General features: G+C 44.0%; 1 protein-coding gene across 5 annotated transcripts in view; it reads right to left on the reverse strand.

Moving 5' to 3' along the window:
• The window catches only part of EYA3 (EYA transcriptional coactivator and phosphatase 3), a 57,692-nt gene that overhangs the window by 14,362 nt on the left and 24,749 nt on the right, over positions 1-18,581 (reverse strand). For 2 of the 5 annotated variants that reach the window (XM_068994487.1, XM_068994488.1), the window contains exons 3-7: positions 14,941-14,984; positions 12,806-12,885; positions 10,159-10,225; positions 9,224-9,366; positions 3,739-3,876 (exon numbers count right to left, since the gene is read on the reverse strand). In XM_068994487.1, coding sequence (XP_068850588.1) covers positions 3,739-3,876; positions 9,224-9,366; positions 10,159-10,225; positions 12,806-12,885; positions 14,941-14,984 — 472 coding nt within the window. The remainder of the gene's footprint in view (positions 1-3,738; positions 3,877-9,223; positions 9,367-10,158; positions 10,226-12,805; positions 12,886-14,940; positions 14,985-18,581) is intronic. The other 3 variants (XM_068994492.1, XM_068994489.1, XM_068994491.1) reach the window with 2 other exon arrangements.

Genomic DNA, 18,581 nt, shown 5'->3' on the forward strand with positions numbered 1-18,581 from the left:
CCACCAAGAACTATTCTTTTCTAAACCACCTTTCTCTGCACACAAATAAAACCAGAAAAATCACTTTTAGATGCTTATGTAAAGACTTGAAGAAATCCACAGTATCCCTATTTTACCATCACTCTGAGAAACCCTCATTTTCTGCAAATACCACCATGAAGAATTTGCCCCAAGAACTCATGCTTCTGAAGGCTTCAGTCCTGCTGCCCCAGGGAAACAGACCCACCATGAACTCTTAACTAGTGTATGTTGTGCTATGGCAAGCACCGATACTGCCTGGTGCCTCCTGGAAAGAGGAATGGATCCAAAATAGGCCTCAAGAAAGGTAAGCAAACAAAAGAAGCAGATCTTAAAGGACATGTAGAAATACACAGTATTTACAGGAGGTGAGAAATATGAAGGGTGTCATCTCTATGGAAGCAGAAACAAAGGGAAGTAATTAGCCCCAGAAACATTAAGAAAAAGACAAAAGGGCTGCACTGAATAGCAATAATGGCAATGAAGACACACAAGGACCTACAGTAGCTCCACAGCTACTTGAAGCCCAGCTGTGAGAGCCAAGGAACCTGTCACAGACACTTCTCATAAGCAACTGCTTGAAAACAGGGGGCAGTTTCCAAATAAAACTCCTTCCAACTACACATTATGGAACCTATCAAGGTTGTTATGACTGTAAGAGAAGGTCCCTTCCTAGGCCCCTACGAAACCCATCTCCCTCCAGAAAAGACCCTTGCTAACCGAACAAACCTGCCATGCAGCCGGGTAACAGCAACTCTCTGGAAGACAGATTGTTACATCACTGCTCTCAGGATTATTACGGAGAGGAAATAGAAAGTGATTCTTATCTGTAGTGCTCTGCAGAGGCTGCTTCTCCACTGAGATTGATTACAGAAGTTAAGAAATGAGAAAAAAGATTTCAAGGTTTGGCATTCCCTCATATGAACTTCATTGTTTATCTTAACTCTGGTCTCCCTCCAACATGCCTTTTTAATAATCCTGTATCCAAACAGTGCTACATACCAGATTTTTTCAAACAGTTCCCACCACATGGATGAACCAATTCTTTCTGCACTGTGGGACACTTCCTTTTACCTGTCAATGGGCCAGACCATGCAAAAATATTTGGCACGGATTTGCCAAACATGACTTCAAGGTCTGAGGTGTAAAAAGACCAGCAACCACGAGTACTGCATTAAAGGTCCTGTGACTCTTTTCCTCTTTTCTTTTCTTTATCCCCCACTTCAGACCTCATCCTCAGAGATTACATCCCTGCCTCCCCTACCTTCTTAATCCCAATCTGCTTTGCTTCAATCATTTTCAAAGAGCCAAAACCAGAACCATGCACTGAAATTCCCCTCCAGTGGGTCAGCATCATTGTACAACTGTGTCTTACCCTGCTAATCTGAGTGGAGAGAAAAGACAGATTTTCCAGGGATTACTATTAAAAAAATTCTGCCCATCCTTCCAGCTTCTGCTCTCCACCACCTCCCTGGCAGCAGCCCCTGCACTGACCTGACCCCTTGGTGGGCTGCTTGAGAAGGAAACACAGCAAATGTGAAAAAGGAAAAGTTTCCTGCCAGTCTGCAAAAGGTTTTTCCAAAAAGCAACAGCATTTGTACAATTGGGGTGACTTTTGCACACTTGGGGGTGACTTGTGCACACTTTCAGAGAGCAGCCTGCAGGAAAACTTCTCATATCACACATTCTCCCAGCAGCACAGATTAAAATGCTTCTCCTGTGTGAAAACCTGACAAAGATGGGGTTGTGCAGTTTGCAAAGGAGAAGGCTTCAGAGACTTTAGAGCCCCTTCCAGTAACCAGAGGGACTCAGAGAGAGCTGGAGAAGGACTTTGGACAAGGGATGGAGTGACAGGATAAGGGGGAATGCCTTCCCACTGCCAGAGGGCAAGGTTAGACAGAATACTGCGAAGGAATTCTTGGTTGTGAGGGTGCCCAGAGAAGCTGTGGCTGCCCCCTCCCTGGAAGTGTCCAAGGCCAGGTTGGACAGGGCTTGCAGCGAGCTGGTCTAGTGGAAGGTGTCCCTGACCATGGCAGAGAGGTTGGAAGCGGATGATCTTCAAGGTCCCTTCCAGCCCAAACCAGTCTGCGATCTTATAGCTCTTCTACAGAGTGAGGCCTGACATGGGTCTGTCACCTCACCAATCCCCAGGGATCCACCTGCTCCCCATGGGATATCACTGGGAAATCTGGCAGGGGTCATGTTGTGTAGAACCATTCCTGACCCTTGGCAGTTAAAGCCGGTGCTGTAAGACCCGTTAAGTCATTCTGCTGGTGGGAGTATGGGAAGAACAGTCATGCTGGAAGGAAGGGAGTATTTCCAGTATTGCTTTCCTTGTGTTATGAATGAGGAAAGTGAATTAAGGATAAATATTACACTAGGCCATTGACTGTCACAATAATGCAAGCTGAGGAAGTATCATGACATACCACGTGACTTTCCTCAGTGAGAGACATGCTAAAACCCACTCACTGCTAATTTTAAGAACTATCCTCCTTTTCTTGGCTCTCATGAGACCACATCTGGTTATCGGCATTCAGTTTGGAGCCTCAAGCACAAGAAATACGTTGATAAAATTCAGTGGGTCTGGTAAAGAGACACCAAGCCAGTCAGGGATCTGGAGAACATGCCCTGCAAGGGGCAGTTCAGGGGAGAGGGACTGTTCAGCCAGGAGAGGAGGTGGCTTTGGGGACCTGATGCAGCCTGCTGGTACCTGCATGGACATTAGTGAGAGGACAGACACAGGCTCTTTTTGCAGGTATGCAGCAGCAGGAGGAGAGAAATGGTCAGAACATGAAAGAGGAAAGCTCTGAGTTGACAAAAGGAAAAAAATTTCATCATAGTGACAGTCAGGTTCTGGAACTGGCAAAATTTCCATCCTTGGAGGTTTTGGACACACAACTAGATAAAGCTCTGCAACCTGGTTCTGAATTCTGTATCAACTACTCTTTGAGCAGGAAGCGGAACTAAAAATCTCCTTAAGTCCCTGAATAATCCTGTGAAAATACTCCACAAGAAATATATTACGAATTCCTGAAATACTTTATAAAATCCTCAGAGAAAGAGACAAATTTTCACAATTTGCCACCAAAACGTAAGTGGCAAAATCCAGCCTAAAGAAAGGTATCAATTCACACATAGGTGCCATAAGCAACAATATTCCATTATTCAGCTATCTGGCACATTCACTCCTAAAAACTGTGGAAACTGGTGAAATTTAGCACCTGCCTTCTTAGATGTGTCACTTCCAGCAACTATAATACTTTTATGGTAGTTCTACACTCAGAAATTCACTTCCTAGCAGATCTACCAACCCAGTGGGTGTAGTATGCAAGAGCCATCTACTTCCAGAAGGAATTAAAAACAAATGTTTAAAAATCTCACTTCGGTCAGCGTATTTCCTGACATCAAGCTAAAGACCACAAACAAAGAGAAATGCAAGAGCATTCCCAGTAAAGCATGCAAGAACACAGCATTTAGTCCTCTTTCCCCTTCCCACTTGCTCCTCACCCTGTTCAGCCCAGCAGCATGGCACCAACAAGCCAGCCTGGGGCACACACAGGTATGAGGCAAATACAAACCCAGACAGACACAGGCACAAAGAAAAAAGAGGCAAAGCATGAAGAAGCATGCACAAACCAAGGACAAGCGTGCGAGCCTCTCTGGTATCTGGACTCGGTTAGGTGGAGAGAGATGCAGATAAAAACCATGCCAAGTTACCTTCAATGGAATAAGAGTAATGTGCTGGGCTGGGCTGGCTTGTGGTTAACCCTGTAGTGCAGGTAAGAACACTGTGCTGACTTGTAGATGGAGTCTGAATTAAACCACTTTCAGGTTTCATACCTGGCCACAGTGCACCTGAATCAGATAAATTGGACCAGTTACAAACAAATATGCTGGGACCAAACAGCATGCTCCTACCTCAGATTAAGATTTTGCTCTTCACAAAAGCCAAGTAACAAATGACACATGGAAAATGTCTCATTTCAGCAATAACAAGTGCTGACTGTCAGGCTGTGCAGGGATTAGAGCTGGTGACAAAAAGGCTGAAAAAGAGAAAATTAAAAGCACCAAGAAGGCTAATTTGCAAAGCTTTTAACTAAAAATCTGCTTGTGTCACTAAGTTTCACTGTCCATGCAGATAAAGGACCTGCCAATCGCTGTGATTTTGGGTTGAGCTGCACAGCACTGCAAGTGACATCAGCTGTTACACAGTGAGGCCGAAGCCAGGATCTATGAAGGCCAAGCTTAACGCTTCTACTACTTCACTGGGCTTTGGGATGAGTATTTTAAAACAAGCCACAAGTTAGTAATTTTCCTATACTGACAACAAAAAATATAGAGCTAAAAAAAAAATCTAAAATCCCAATGTTTCTTCCAGATTTACTGTTCTTTTGGAATGCTTTTGTAACAATCCTGGGCACAGCAGAGAGAGCAGAGTGACTGTAATTATGTGTACAGGGCACACTTAGCATGCGGTTCAGCTCAGGTGCCATGTTAAGATCGAGGTCTCTGCACTGATGGGTGCCAACAGTGTCCAACTAAGGCAGTTCAGCCCAGGCCTCACTCTTCAGGGCTCTTCAGGCTTTCATTTGAGTGTCTCCAAATCTACAGCCAAAGTCAAAGACAGCTCTCCCTGGCCCTGGTTAGAAAGAAATATTTTGAGAGGATCTACTTAAAAACAAGCAGGAGTGTGCAAAGCAGAGGGACAAAGAACGTTTGGAGCTAGATAGAGTTCAGGGCCATCAGAAAGACCACCCCCCTTTTTAAACATCCCAAAAACAGTACCAAGGCTGCAGAAGCCACCTGCGGCCCTTCACCCACTCTAGCAGGATTGAGCCATGAGCTATGAGCTCTAGGTTTCTTACCTAGAAGACTCCATCAAGCTAGACATGAGCAGCAGCTCCAAGAGGTTGCTCCATGCTGCAGCTTTGTCAGAATTAAATTCTGCAACGGCCCTTTTGATTTATTTACATACCTGATCTCAAACTGACACCTATGAGTCAATAATAATAAATCACCCCCCTCTATACAGCCACCCCAGGGTTTGAATCTTCAACTCTCAAATTGCATCTTTGTTAAGGTTTCAAACCTGCAGAACCTCAATAATTAGCAAACAAAAGGGAAAGGCTGATTTAAGAAAGACTGTAGATACACTGCAGAAACTCCAGAACAAAATACATGGGAAACAGATCCTCTAAGCAGAGTGGGAGCAGCTGTGTTTGTTTAGTCTGGAAAGGGAGTGCCACCATCTCCAAATGGGTGAGCAGTTTCTATAGGGGACAGTAAAGCTCCTTAGGGCACAAGACAGAGGGACAAGGAGCACACAGCACCAGAATGTGATGGTCTCATGACATGCAGAAGTGCCAATCAACCTGACAGTGAAACACAAACCCACCCTGAATGCTACAGAATAATGCCCACACCGGGAGTGTGGCACCAGATCAGACACACACAGAGGTGCTGGCAGCGCTGGCTGGGTGCCAGCACAGGAGCTGATTCAGGTCATGTGCTAAGGCATCTTTCAGCCCCTCCCTTCCATGACTTTGCTGCTACAGATGTGTCCTACTTTCTATGCAGCAAGGCACACTCCTGGACTGGTGGTATTTGTCCTTCCCCTCTCATTCTGCAGGACAGCATTATGAGCTAGCATAGTCTCAAGGATGATAAAGAAGAAGCTGTAAGAGGGGGAATGACTCTTCCATGTCCAGTGGCAGCACTGTATGTCACAGAATGTCACAGCATACATCTAACATATGTGGAAAGGCCCCACACAGGACATCCCATCACTTGTAGGTTTTTCTTGAGTTAATGTAAGCCATCACATCCATGGTGTTTCTAATACCAACTTACAGCTACACATATGCAGCCTGGATGTCACTACTCTTATTTTAATGCTTCTTTAAAAAAAATATCTCTCCAGACCACAAGGGCATCTCATGCAGAACAATGCACTGAACACTAAAGGAGGTAACAAATCAGCAAGAGCATAGGTCATCCCTTCTCTAAAAGCAGCATCCTGACATCAGCCACCTCAAGACTATGCTTGTGTTTGTCAGCTTGCTTGAATTTCATGCTGGTGTGTTCCAATTAGATCATCCATGGTGCCTTCTTTCTGGCATAGAAACAAATACACAGTAGAAAGACCCACCAACCCCTGTAACAAGCCCTCTGGTGCTGGTAAAACATCTGACTAAGTTGTTGGCCTTCACCTGCTCACTGGAGATTTTGTGAGCAGAAACAATTTCCAGAATTCTCTCTGCAATATGCACGTTCCATCCTCTACCCTCTACCTCTCCGTCACACCATGCAAGGTCCATCTTCTCAGTATGACTCAGCACGTACCACTCCAGTATGATTTCCATTACTGGAAATAATGACTTTTAACATCTTCCTAACACTTGATTTCACACTAAAAATTCAGGTGTTAAACAACAGACCTCAAAATCCACAGCATCCAAAACATTTTGGATGTTTTACAGACAAAAGCTCCTTTTAAGTCAATAGAAAATGCAGATCTCCTTCCAGGTCTTCAGAAGAATTACTAGTGTTACATTTAGAGTATAATACTGAAGCAGCTGAGGTACCCCTCCATTCCAGAGCCTTTGGATTTAAAAAAAGGAACACTCCCCCCAAACACAGTCATCACTACTGCCACCAACAAAACATCACACACACAACACACTAACAAAACACCTACACCCTCCCTCCCTCCCTCCAAAATTGTAGAATTAAATCTAAGCCACCTTTTTAAACAACTTCACTGGAGCACTCCACATATTTATAAATATTTGCCTTTAAAAAAACCAACATGCGACACATTAAAACATGCAACAGCACACCAAGCAGCCTCAGTGCACCATGCACAACAAACTATCGAGAAACACCAAATAAATGAAGCAAAGGAAACCATCAGCCACTGTTCAGATACAGCAAAAAACAGTTCAACAAGACCCTGAAACTGAAGTGCAGGCACCCAGTGAGGAGGAGTATGTTCCAGTAACCATTAGTAAGTACAGTATTAGTAATTTAACTTATGTTTAACAAAGCCAAGTCTGGATTTATTATCTTTCCTACACCATCTTTCAAATATATCATGACAAATCAATTGTTCTGTAATCTTTATAAAAGCCCATGCTCTGTCAGCAGCTAACAAAAGCCAGAAATATAGCTGCTTTTATTCAAAGACATCTAATTTTTTAACTATAGAAAAATTCATCCTTAAACACACCAAAGTACTAAGATTTTAGCACTACAGATAAATCTGCAAGAGGCTCAGTGCATATGGTTGTGCAGTACAACCACAAGCCCCTGAGACATATCACAGAACTGTAAAAGCTGGAAAAGACTTTTAAGATCATCAAGTCCAACCATTAACCCAGCAGCACCACCATGTCCACCACTAAACCATGTCCTCAAGTGCCATATCCATGTTTTTTGAACACTGCAAGGGGTGGTGACTCCACCACTTCCATAGGCAGGCGGGGTGCTCCCCCAGGTTCCCTGCACAGTGGGGACAAGGAGCTTTCCTTGTCACTCCCCTTTCATCAGTGTTGCATGCTAAGGGATAAAACAGCCTCTGCTATCTTCCATTTTCTGAGATCTGGCAACATTGTACAATATTTACATATGAAGCCAAGTTAGGCAACATTGAAAATGGAAAGAGAAGTTAAAGTGTTCATTTTTAACAATCAGTTATAAAATTTGGTATGTGTGTGGGGCTGGTCCGTCACGGGTTTGGTTTTTTTTTTCCCCAGTGCCTGACACTTTAATGTCCTGGCTGCTTAGACACAGTGGGGAACAAGAGGCTGGAGAGCAGCCTGAGGAAAGGGACCTGGGGGTCCTGGTCAATGGCCAGTTGAACATGAGTCGTATGTGCCCTGGAAGCGAGGAGGGACATTCATGTCCTGGGGGCATCAGGAACAGGGAGGGATTGTCCTGCTCTGCTCTGTCCTGGGGTGGCCTCACCTCACTGGAGTGGTCTCACCTTGAGTGCTTGGGCAGTTTTGGGTGCCTCAATACATAAGGGATGTAAAGCTATTAGAGTATCCAAAGGAGGGCCATGAGGATGGTGAATGGTCTGGAGGCACCACAGGAGGGGCAGCTGAGGGCTCTTGGTGTGTCCAGCTGGAGCAGAGGACACTGAGGGCAGAGCTCAGCGGGGGCTGCGGCTCCTCCCGAGGGGCAGCTCCGATCTCTGCTCCTGGGCCAGGGACAGCACCCAGGGAGCAGCTGGAGCTGGGCCAGGGCAGGCTCAGGCTGGAGAGCAGGGAAAGGTTCTTCCCCCAGAGGCTGCTGGGCACTGCCCAGGCTCCCCAGGGAATGGGCACGGCCCCGAGGCTGCCAGAGCTCCAGGAGCGTTTGGGCAGCGCTGCCAGGGATGCCCAGGGTGGGATTTTGGAGTGTCTGGGCATAACCAGGAGTTGAACTCAGTGATCCTTCAGGGTCCCTTCCAGCTCAGTACACTCTATGATTCTAATATACAGAGTACAAGGAAAGACCAGGCAGTCTTTCACTAGCTAACCCACCCAGAAGTTACGTATTTTTCTATCTGCACTACTCATCTTCAGTTCCCTTTATACGCCATGGAGAAAGCCACCCATTATCTTCTAAAGCAGTCCCACACCCCAGAGGTGTATTTCCCCATCCATGCACAGGGTGGATAGCTCAAACCCCGTAATGGAGCTTTAGTGACAACACAAGTCTGACCCTTCAAGCATTTGCAAAGACTGCAATAGCTATCAAGAGGTCTCAGTTTTTAGAGCAAATTAAGCAAATTATTTGCCTAGTAAACTTGGAGACATTTTAGCATGAGCTCTCATTTGGTGAAAGATGAAATAAAAAGTCTTAATCTTGGACAACAAAATGGAAAGGAAAAAGCAGAGAAGTTGTAGTATGGGGTGTCGTGTCATTTCACTTACAAAGAAACTGCACAACCACAGCCATATCACAGCTGAAGACAATTATGAACCCAAGCCAAGAACCATGGGGTTCATGGGGAGAACCAAAGTAACAGCTTTGTAAGAAATCTTGTAAGTTGAAGTCCCATCATGAGATCACTGCCCATCTACAATTTAAGCTAGGCACATGCTCTCCTACAAACTCTTCTCTCCAACACACCTGGTTAAGCTTAACATTGGCTTTTTAATGAGACATAAAACAGTAATTGCAGGCACCGAGAAGTCTTTGAAAAGTCACTTTTTACCGAAAGGAGGTAGTCCGTAGGTCTGGGTGGTCTGGGGGTAGATGGTGTAGGGCTGGGACTGCTGTAGTGCTTGGTACTGAGGCTGACCAGGGTAAGGGCTCATTGTTTCCGATACTGGTACAGAAAGGATATGTGCATATGGCCTTAGTGAAAAGAGAGAACAAAAGTCAGAAAGAACTATTTACATTATGCATCTTTCAGCCTTCAAACCAGAAGACACATTAGAAAATTGCTCCAGAAAGGAGAAACTTCTCAGACTGACACGTCCTCTTAGTGCAATAAGCTCCTTGTGCTTCCCAAGGCAAGCTCTTGAGTTAATAGATGCTGCCAGCTTCCTGCAGTGACAGCAGGGAAACTCCCTCCTCCATGATGCCACAGTACCAGTGCTCATCCAGCACTGCAAGGGCAGGGTGAGTGGGAAGGACAAACTCCCCATTCCAACAGGCACAAGTAGTTAGTCCCATTTATCATGCCTTACTACACCAGATCCTAAAGCTACTGTAATAAAGCTGTATCTGTAAGAACCAATGGGACACATACAGAGACTACACAAAAACAAGCAGCAGGGGCTAAAACCTATCCTGCTCCAACGGGCAGAATTACAAAGATCCGTAAACACAGTGAATGATGAGAAAATCTTATATTCCCCTTGTATTTATCTATGTTTAATTTGTTTATTTGGCAAATATTATGTGCATTATTCACTATCATGTTAATTACTTGAAGGGGCTCATTTATCTTTGTGAACATAAAACAACAGTCACTAAAGTCAAAGGGGGAATTCTGTAAGTTCAGAATGAACTTACAGAACTCAGCAATGAGTATCTGTTGCCAGTAGTGGGATTTACAGCATTAGAGAAATGCATAAAGATACAAAAAGATTACTTCAGAAAGAAGTAAGAGTTACAGAACTGAGTAACAATTTCTTGACTTACTTTGCAGAATACATTTGTGAGGTATAATCATTTGATGACCTTGGGATATAATCAGTGCATGTCATAACTGAAAAAAAAAAAAGTTTGTGTAATTACAGAGGTGCTTTCAAAACCCAACAAATAAATACAAATATCAATACTTACGGTACATTTTAGTCAACACACAGGACTTACAAATAGTTTTAGTGCCCTGAATATTTGTTTCAAAGCAAATTCTCAAAAACACACTGTTAAACTGGCACAAAAATGTTCTGCCAGCTCACAGCAGGCAGATCAGTCAATCACACTATTCCTCCCTGTGTAACAGTGCTCTTTATCAGCTGGTACTATAATTTTTTTGCAACCATCATAAAAAAATTTTGATTCCAGTCCATCCCAAAACCCTGCATATTTGCCAAAGGGGCTTCATCCACACCAAGCGTAACATTTCTGCGTCCTGGAGCAGAGACCAAATGCCTGTTTTGCCAAGCTTTCCTCTTCCTCTACGTACTCTACCCATGCATGGCTCCAGCAAACTGTCTTTCCTGTAAAAAAGGAACAGCTCCAGCTCAATGAACTTAATCACACACAACCAGTGAAGCACAGCTGCAGTGCACAAGGCCCAGAGATGCCTCTAAAGTAATCTAGTAGTTACATTCAACCAGATGTTTCTATTTTTCTGCTTGAATAAATCCACAACAATTGTACTCTGAAACTGGTAAGGCAGAGCGGCTCAGCTGGCAACTCACAGAGGAAATGTTTCAAATGTTCTCACTCAGCACAGCCTGTGGCTCTAGTACACCTTGTGTGAGACAGCTCTGTTACAGCATTCCAGGTTGGGTTAGAGAAGGGGGCTTGGGCTCCTACGGCTTAATCCAAGAGCCATTAAACACCCCCTAGATTCACATGAACTGACCTGATTAAATACTCTGCTGTCCATCAAACTAGGAAAGCAACGATGGGCAGGACCCCAGCACAGAATTTGGCCCCATGCAGCCTCTCTGGCACACACTACCACCACAGTGCAGTATGTTGCTGGGAGCTACAACTTCTGTTGACTGTGTGTCTGCACAGTACATGGGTTTATCAGTTCAGATCTAGAAGCACCATACCCAAACCCTTAGCAAACACGGCTGCACTGCTGTGGATCCAGCTGATTCCCCTTTGAAAGCAGACAAAGCACCCAGAGCTTGCTCAAGAGGTAAGCCAGGCTAACTGTACCCCCTTGTGTGGGGCCAGGGGCCCCACTCCTCTACCCCTACCATTGCAAGAGACCACACTTCCCTCTCTCTCTGGAGTGACTCAATTAACAGCCTTCAAAACAGCACAGGGTCACGGATAACAGCATACTCTACTCTGGGATTTGATCCACATGCCAATAATGTGCTCAGAAAAGTTGGGCTTTCCGTATCAGACTTACATTATCGTTCTTGTATGGCCACATAGTTAACTCTCCTGAGTTACACTGAGAAAAGCAGGACAGTCGCTACAGGCAACCCTAACCCTAATGTGCATTCTGCCACCTCAATAACCTTCTCTTTGTGTAATCTGAACACAAGCACCTGAGCGGTACAAACCACCAAACCACACGTGCTGAACCTCCCAAATGATCCATCAATCACCTTCCTCTGCTCCTCAGTGTTTGCCCTAACTCATAGTGTGAAGCCCATGTAGCACAAGGATACAACAGGAAACAAAGACTGGGAACTTTTGGACCTAAAGGCTTTCCTTTAACACCCACATCCCTCCTGCAAAAATGTTTAGAATTTGTAGGGTTTTTTTAAAAAATGTCAATATTCATCTGAATAATTATGTAGTAATTATATTTCTAGAATTCCTGTTTATAAAAGTACATATAAAGAATTAGGCAATGGTGTAAAAAAGCAAAAAATTCCACAATAACACTGCATGCAGTTTCTGGGATTTGTAAATGGCTTATCCAGTTAGGCAGCAGGTTTTGCAGGCTGAAATTTCTCCTAACTCCTGCAACACCACAGTACCTGGATTAAAATAGCAAAGATCAAATCAATTACAATGGAAAGTTACACCTTACATACCTTCAGCTAAGCTGAGCTGATTTACACTTTGAAATACGTATTGGCAGTCAAAGGTATTCCACATAGGAATCTGACCTTCCTAATAACCTCCAGCCCTCTTTTTCCAAAAGAATGGATACACTCCACTTTTCACTTATTATGCAATCTTTGTATTCCCTGCCTGTTTCCTCTCTGTTTATTTCCTAGAAGCTTTCCACAGACATTCAATACAATTCAGAGTGCAAGATGAAGTGTATGGGCATATTGCTACAAAGGACCCAACCAGCTGTGTAGAGATAATGATTTTTAAAACATGTTTACAATAGGCATTATAATTGATGTTGACTCAACCCTCAAGAAGAATCATGTCTAAGGCAGATAAGACACTGCAGTACTCAGAAGCACCCAACAGCAAGCTGGGGGGTAGTGACACAAAAATACTTGTTAGAAACAGATATTTCCTTACCATCAGGCATTAACATTTTGCAAACACTACAGCAAACATTTACTTTACAACTGATAGCGAGGGCAGGCTAAGGATTACAAGGAGAAGACAAAGCTTAAGGTTGATGAAGCATGGTACCAGGGAAAGACACAAGGAAAGACAACTGGAAAATTCCAGAGATACTCACTCTCACTGGACATGGGAAGGTTTGAACCAAGGTTTGAAGATTCAGTTTTCTGATCGCTGACTTCTGTGTTGCTGACATGACTGCCCGGACAACAAAGGCTCAGTATTAGCATTATGAACTCTTAAATTAACATCCTTGGGCATCATAAACCCTGGTTCAACCTTTCTGACCAAGGCAACTAACTCTTCACAGAACCTAGCCCTGTGCTCTCTGCTATTTCATGAAGAGATTCTGAGAGAGAGATCTGCAGCTGGAATTAGACATCAAACTATATGGGGTTTGAGTGGCCAGGGCTTGGTAGAGGGGGGACTGCAGGGGTGGCTTCTGTGAGAAACACCCCTTGGAGCCTCCATTCCCCCAGGCTGCAGCAGCCGAGGAACTGCTGCCAGCAGTGGTGTGTGGCCCTGCTGCCACAGGCTCCCCTGCCCATGGGCATTGCCTCACTGCTGGGTTTGTCCCTGAAGACCAGTGCTGAAACATCCTTGAACTGGGGGTCACTTCTGTACTTAAATATTTGCAGGTTACTGGATTATTTTGGATTCGTCCCACACTGTTTCGGTTCCATGTCAATGTTGCTTTGTTCACGTATAGAGTAGAAAGTACAGGTAATTTCTGATTGAAATTGTTTTTTCCTTGCTGATTACCTTCCTGGCTTTAGTTTTATTAATGCTAGTTCTGCAACACAGCTTTTCATGAGGTTTTCAGCCATCTGTGTGCTGTTCTGATATTCTGAGACTGAAGTTTCTCAAGGTGAAGGAGCCAAGGTAACTGTTTGCTGCTGCTGAAGGGGTACTTCCACTTGTAGATCAGGTGTGCACCAAGCATGGCGCTCCGTGCCTCCCTCCATGACCCGACTCTACTCAGCATCCCAACAAAAAACAACTGCACAGTTTTGTGTTGGATGAGCAAATTAAACTCTCAGGAAGAGCCTAAAGGTGCCTGAGCTGACCTGCACAGGGAGCAGGAGGCTGTATGAGAAATAAACCCAAATCTTACCACACCCTCCCCCACCCCTCCCTGCTTTCTGGGCCCAACTAAACTTCTGATTTTCTCTCCCTCCTCCACCCCCTGCAGTGCAGGGGAATGGGAGAAACAGGTCCAATAAATTCTTTTAAACTAATCCATTGGTCAAACCTAAAATCATGTATAGTTTTATCAAAACAGAGCCAGAATATTTAAACAGTATATTTAATTAAGTTAGAAATGCAACTTTATCCCTCCCCCTCTTCTATTTTTAAATATTGGATGTCTACAATTTTAAAATACAAGGATGTTTACACTCAAATCTTGAGCTCGCTGTGCCCGCAGGGAAGCTGTTGTCGTGCTGAAGCAGGGTGACTCAGAGGTAGAAGGGAGAGCACCTCTACATGTTCAGATGTGCCTATGCTGCCCTCAGGTCCCTTCTACCCAAGAGAGGGAAAAAACCCTCCCTAGGATGTGACTCTTCTGATCTCAGATGGGCCAGAAAGGGAGCTTGGGTAATTAGCTCAAATTTCTAACTTTTAGAATATACCATGTCCACTCCTGCAGAAATGGCATGTTTCCTCCTTGCTCCTATTGGAATGGCAGAGACTCCAAAGAGAAATCTTTCTTCACTGTATTTGCAGCTACTCAGAGAGAAAAAATCCTAATATAGCTATTCTCATTATAAGTAGTAATAATAATAGTTAATTCCTAAATACAATACCCATCAGAAAGCATCTACTGAGGCTAAAAATAGTATCACACAACAGCTTTAAACAGGAGACGCTACCAAATAAAGTTTCATTTCTCAAAGCAGTTTTCCACACAGGTTCACTAAGAACAGTAGCACAGATATTATTAAAATATCCCAGTCTCACCAAATTAAACGCATGTTATGTGCAGTACGTGACAGTCTCAATCTGTGAAAGATGGGCATGATGATGCCTTTAAGACTCTTTGTAGCCACTTTCATAAAAGCTTTATACAGTAGGGCCAGCTAATTATTTTTTATTGGGAACTTAATCAATATTATACCAAATACAAATGCAGCTACATTTGCCATAGATCTGTAAAAAATAAATCAAGAGGCAAATTTATAAAATGAAAGCTTTATAATTGTAAAAGAGCATAAAGAACTGTTCCACACTAAAATCAAATATAAAATCCCATACCTCAGGCTCTGTTCTCTGGATTCCTGCATCTTGGCTTTTTTCACCTGCGAAGACAAAAACATTCAGAGCTACAACTAACACAAGCTGGAGAGTTCACAGTGGTGGCTAAATACACAGCCTTGTCCTGCACTCCAGAATTCACCAGTGGGCTCTTCATCTCTAAACAAGCCTTTTCCTAATTAGAAGACAAGGGCTGACACTGGATCTTGTATAGCGGAATTGTCATGTTAGTTATGTATGTAACAGGTGCTGAGATATACAGCCACAAAAACAGCTGGTAAGGACAATTCTGTGGAAGTTGAATAAAACAGTCATAAATTTTAAGAAAATCTTATTCTGCACGGATTCAGCACTACAGCCATAACCTTTGCTCTTTCCCCCTATATTCTAATCTTGCACAAAAATAGGAACATGAATGCTTTCACTGTAATAAATTAGGAGTTTTGACTCCTGACTAAAACCAATACAGCATTTATTCTCCTTTTGTAGGTTCCAGCTGGATCCTGTTCCTGTACCGGGTATTACACCACAGACAGCACTGCCTTGAACACAAATTCGGTTTTTGCAGGCTACAAACACTACTGTGAAACCCTCAGGAGGATGCCAGGGTCAGTGCCTGGATACACAGGCTTCTTTTTCCACACCTTCTCCCTCTAAGCAGGAAGTTTTACAGCCTTCCGCGTTTCCTGAGCAGGTTTAGATGCCAGACTTGCACCATCAGTATCATCCCAGCCCCTACAGGGCACTCAAGCACTGTTTAGCAGGTCTTCTGTGAAAAGGGGTCTGGGAAGGTACATGCTAGGTACCAGTCTGCATGGACTCCAAAGAATAAACCTTTCACCATGTTATTCACATTTTCTTTCTCGGGTGAATATAAATAAAAGGTGAGGGAAATGCATTTTGACCATGAGAGGTCAAAATGTGCTTTAACAAAAGAAGTAGTAACATACAGGTGAATTCCTGTTGGGCAAGAGGAGCTGGGAGGCAGGGGGGCAAAAAAGGCTCAAGGTCACAAGGGGAAAGGATGGGAAGGAGAAAGCTGAAAGGGCAATCTTCTCTCCCTGAGGAAGTTACCAGTATTCCAGAGCTCAGTCTGCTTTCATCTCTGTACTAGTCTCAGTATCTCTTCCCTCTGGCACTCACTGCAGAACACTACAAACTTCAATAGCACTCATTACACCACAGAGAGGGCAAAGGAATGAGAAGACTATGGCAGTACAATGATATCATACAGCCTCAAACCTCCTGCACTTTTAACTTCAACTTGAGCAAAGAGCTGGTCACAGTCATTGACATGAACTCCTGGGGTGGTTCTCTAGCTCACAGCTTCACAGACTTCTCCAGAGTCCTTCTCCTGTCTGCCCAGGAACACATACTACTTCTGGTCCACATCACCACAAGGTCCTGCACCCAAAGGGTCTGCACCAGTCTTCCCCACCCAAAGACAATGTCAACTACAACACTGTGGGAAAGCAGACATATGTTACCCCAGCTGTCTCAGGCACCAAGTTACCAGCTATCATCCATTCCTGGTGCCTCTCAACTCCTTCTGTCATCCTTCTGCCTTGCAGCAAATGCTCCAGCCCTTCCCTGGGACCCTGCCAACCTGCTTCTGAGCAGGGACCTCAGCCACCAACACCAGCAGAAAGCTCAGGATGCCAAACTGCCCACAGGGTTCTTTAGGAAAAGAGACAGAAAAAAAACTAGCCACACCAAAAAAAGTAGGGGCAAACTGCTTCAGACCAAAATAACATGGAGGATAAAACTAAAAATTAACTTTAGAGTTGGCAGCTTGAATTTTAGACTTCACAGGATTTTACTGCTGTTTCCAGTCAGGTACTCTATACGATCTGATGTCTGCAACTTCAGTAGTTTGTGGTTTGTTAATATGGAAGGTGAACAGAGAAACCAGCTCACTTACAAAAATGCCCAAACCAAGCCCTCTGCCCCAAAGGAAGTGAAGTTTTGTATGAACACATCAGTTTTATTGCTGTTTTCACCAAAACTAGAACAGGAGAGCTGTTCCTAAGACACCTCACAGCAGACAGGACTTGAGCTCAAAGCCCCACTCTGCTGCTCTGCCCACTGGACTGGAACTTCTCTCTGAATGAGTATCTACAGCACAAGGCCATCATGGCTTGTTCTCCCACGATGGGAGATCTTCCTCCTCTGCCAAACCATGCCCTCAGTGATGCACAGTGATCAGTATTTTAAATTGTTCCACGGCACGGAGCTGGAACTAGATGATTTTTAAGGTCCCATCCAATCCAAACCAGTCTATAATTTTATGATAGGAGTTTTTCTTTAAGTCAATTGTTAAAGTCATTAAAAAAAAAAAAAATCAGTAAATATCTGGAGACATTTTCATCCTCTCTTTTTTAAATGGCCCTGGAACATGTCGTAGCCATTGTGAGTGTGCAGCAGAAGTCAAGCCAAACTGCAATTCTGGATGTCAGCTCATCATGTCCTGGCCTCAGCTGGCCAGCCTTGGCTTGTTCCCACCTTGGGAGGTTTTTAAAAGAAATTGTCCCTAATGTCCTAATGCTGTGCAGTAACATTTACAAAATTGTGACACTTCAGTGGGATGCAAACCCAATTTACAAAATCTTGATCCTTCAGTGGGATGCAAACTCACTGTACTACCCATCACTAATCACTGCAATTTACACTACAAATTGAAGTGGGAGGGAACAGCTTTCAACAGACTTTCATGGCCTTAGAAAGCTTCTTCTTTGTTTCCTGACACGTCTTAAAACATATTTAATGCAGGAACAGCACTTAGTAACCATAACATAAGGCTGATGTCTGGGGCACAAGGAGAGAGTACTGTCAAGACGTGCTTCTCTCCCACCTGGGTCTTGCCAGACTCCACTCCAGCTCCAAACCCTACCTGGGCACCTGTGCATCCTTCTCCTGCATGAACCATAGAAAAGGCAGTGGAAATCTCTTCAAACACCTTCTTTCAACATATACTTCCCCCTGAAAATCTTTGGAGAGATGCAGAAAGGTTTTTTGCTTCCTCTCAAGTGACAATATCACAGTTTGAAGACTTTTCATAGAATCCCAGAATGGTTTGGGTTGGAAGGGACCTTAAAGTTCATCTTGTTCCAGCCCCCCTGCCATGGGCAGGGACACCTTCCACTATCCCAGGTTGCTCCAAGCCCCGTCCTACCTGGCCTGGGACACTTCCAGGGATGGGGCAGCCACAGCTTCTCTGGGCAGCCTGTGCTAGGGCCTCACCATCCTCACAGGGAAGAACTTCTTCCTAACATCTAACCTAAATCTAATTTAAACCTACTCTCTTTTAGTTTGAAGCTATTCCCTATGGTCCTGTTCCTACCCTTGAACACAGCTCCTCACCAGATTTCTTATAGGCCCCTTCAAGTACTGAAAGGATGCAGAAGTGAATTCATTCTTTTTAAAAATAAGGGATGAAAAAAGAGATAAAAAGAAAAAAGAAATTAAAACAAGGAAAAAGATGGGGTCTACCTCAGGGATTCATGTTTCAGCTTTAGCAACTGCAAAGGTTCACTCTCTAAGCTGTTCTGCTGCACTACGAGTGACATGTCTCCTAAGGTACATCTTTTCTCCTACCTTCATCTTCCTATTTCCCACTGGTTTGTGGCTTACATTGATTTTTT

This window comes from Aphelocoma coerulescens, chromosome 23 (assembly GCF_041296385.1).
Source record: "Aphelocoma coerulescens isolate FSJ_1873_10779 chromosome 23, UR_Acoe_1.0, whole genome shotgun sequence".
NCBI lineage: Eukaryota > Metazoa > Chordata > Aves > Passeriformes > Corvidae > Aphelocoma > Aphelocoma coerulescens.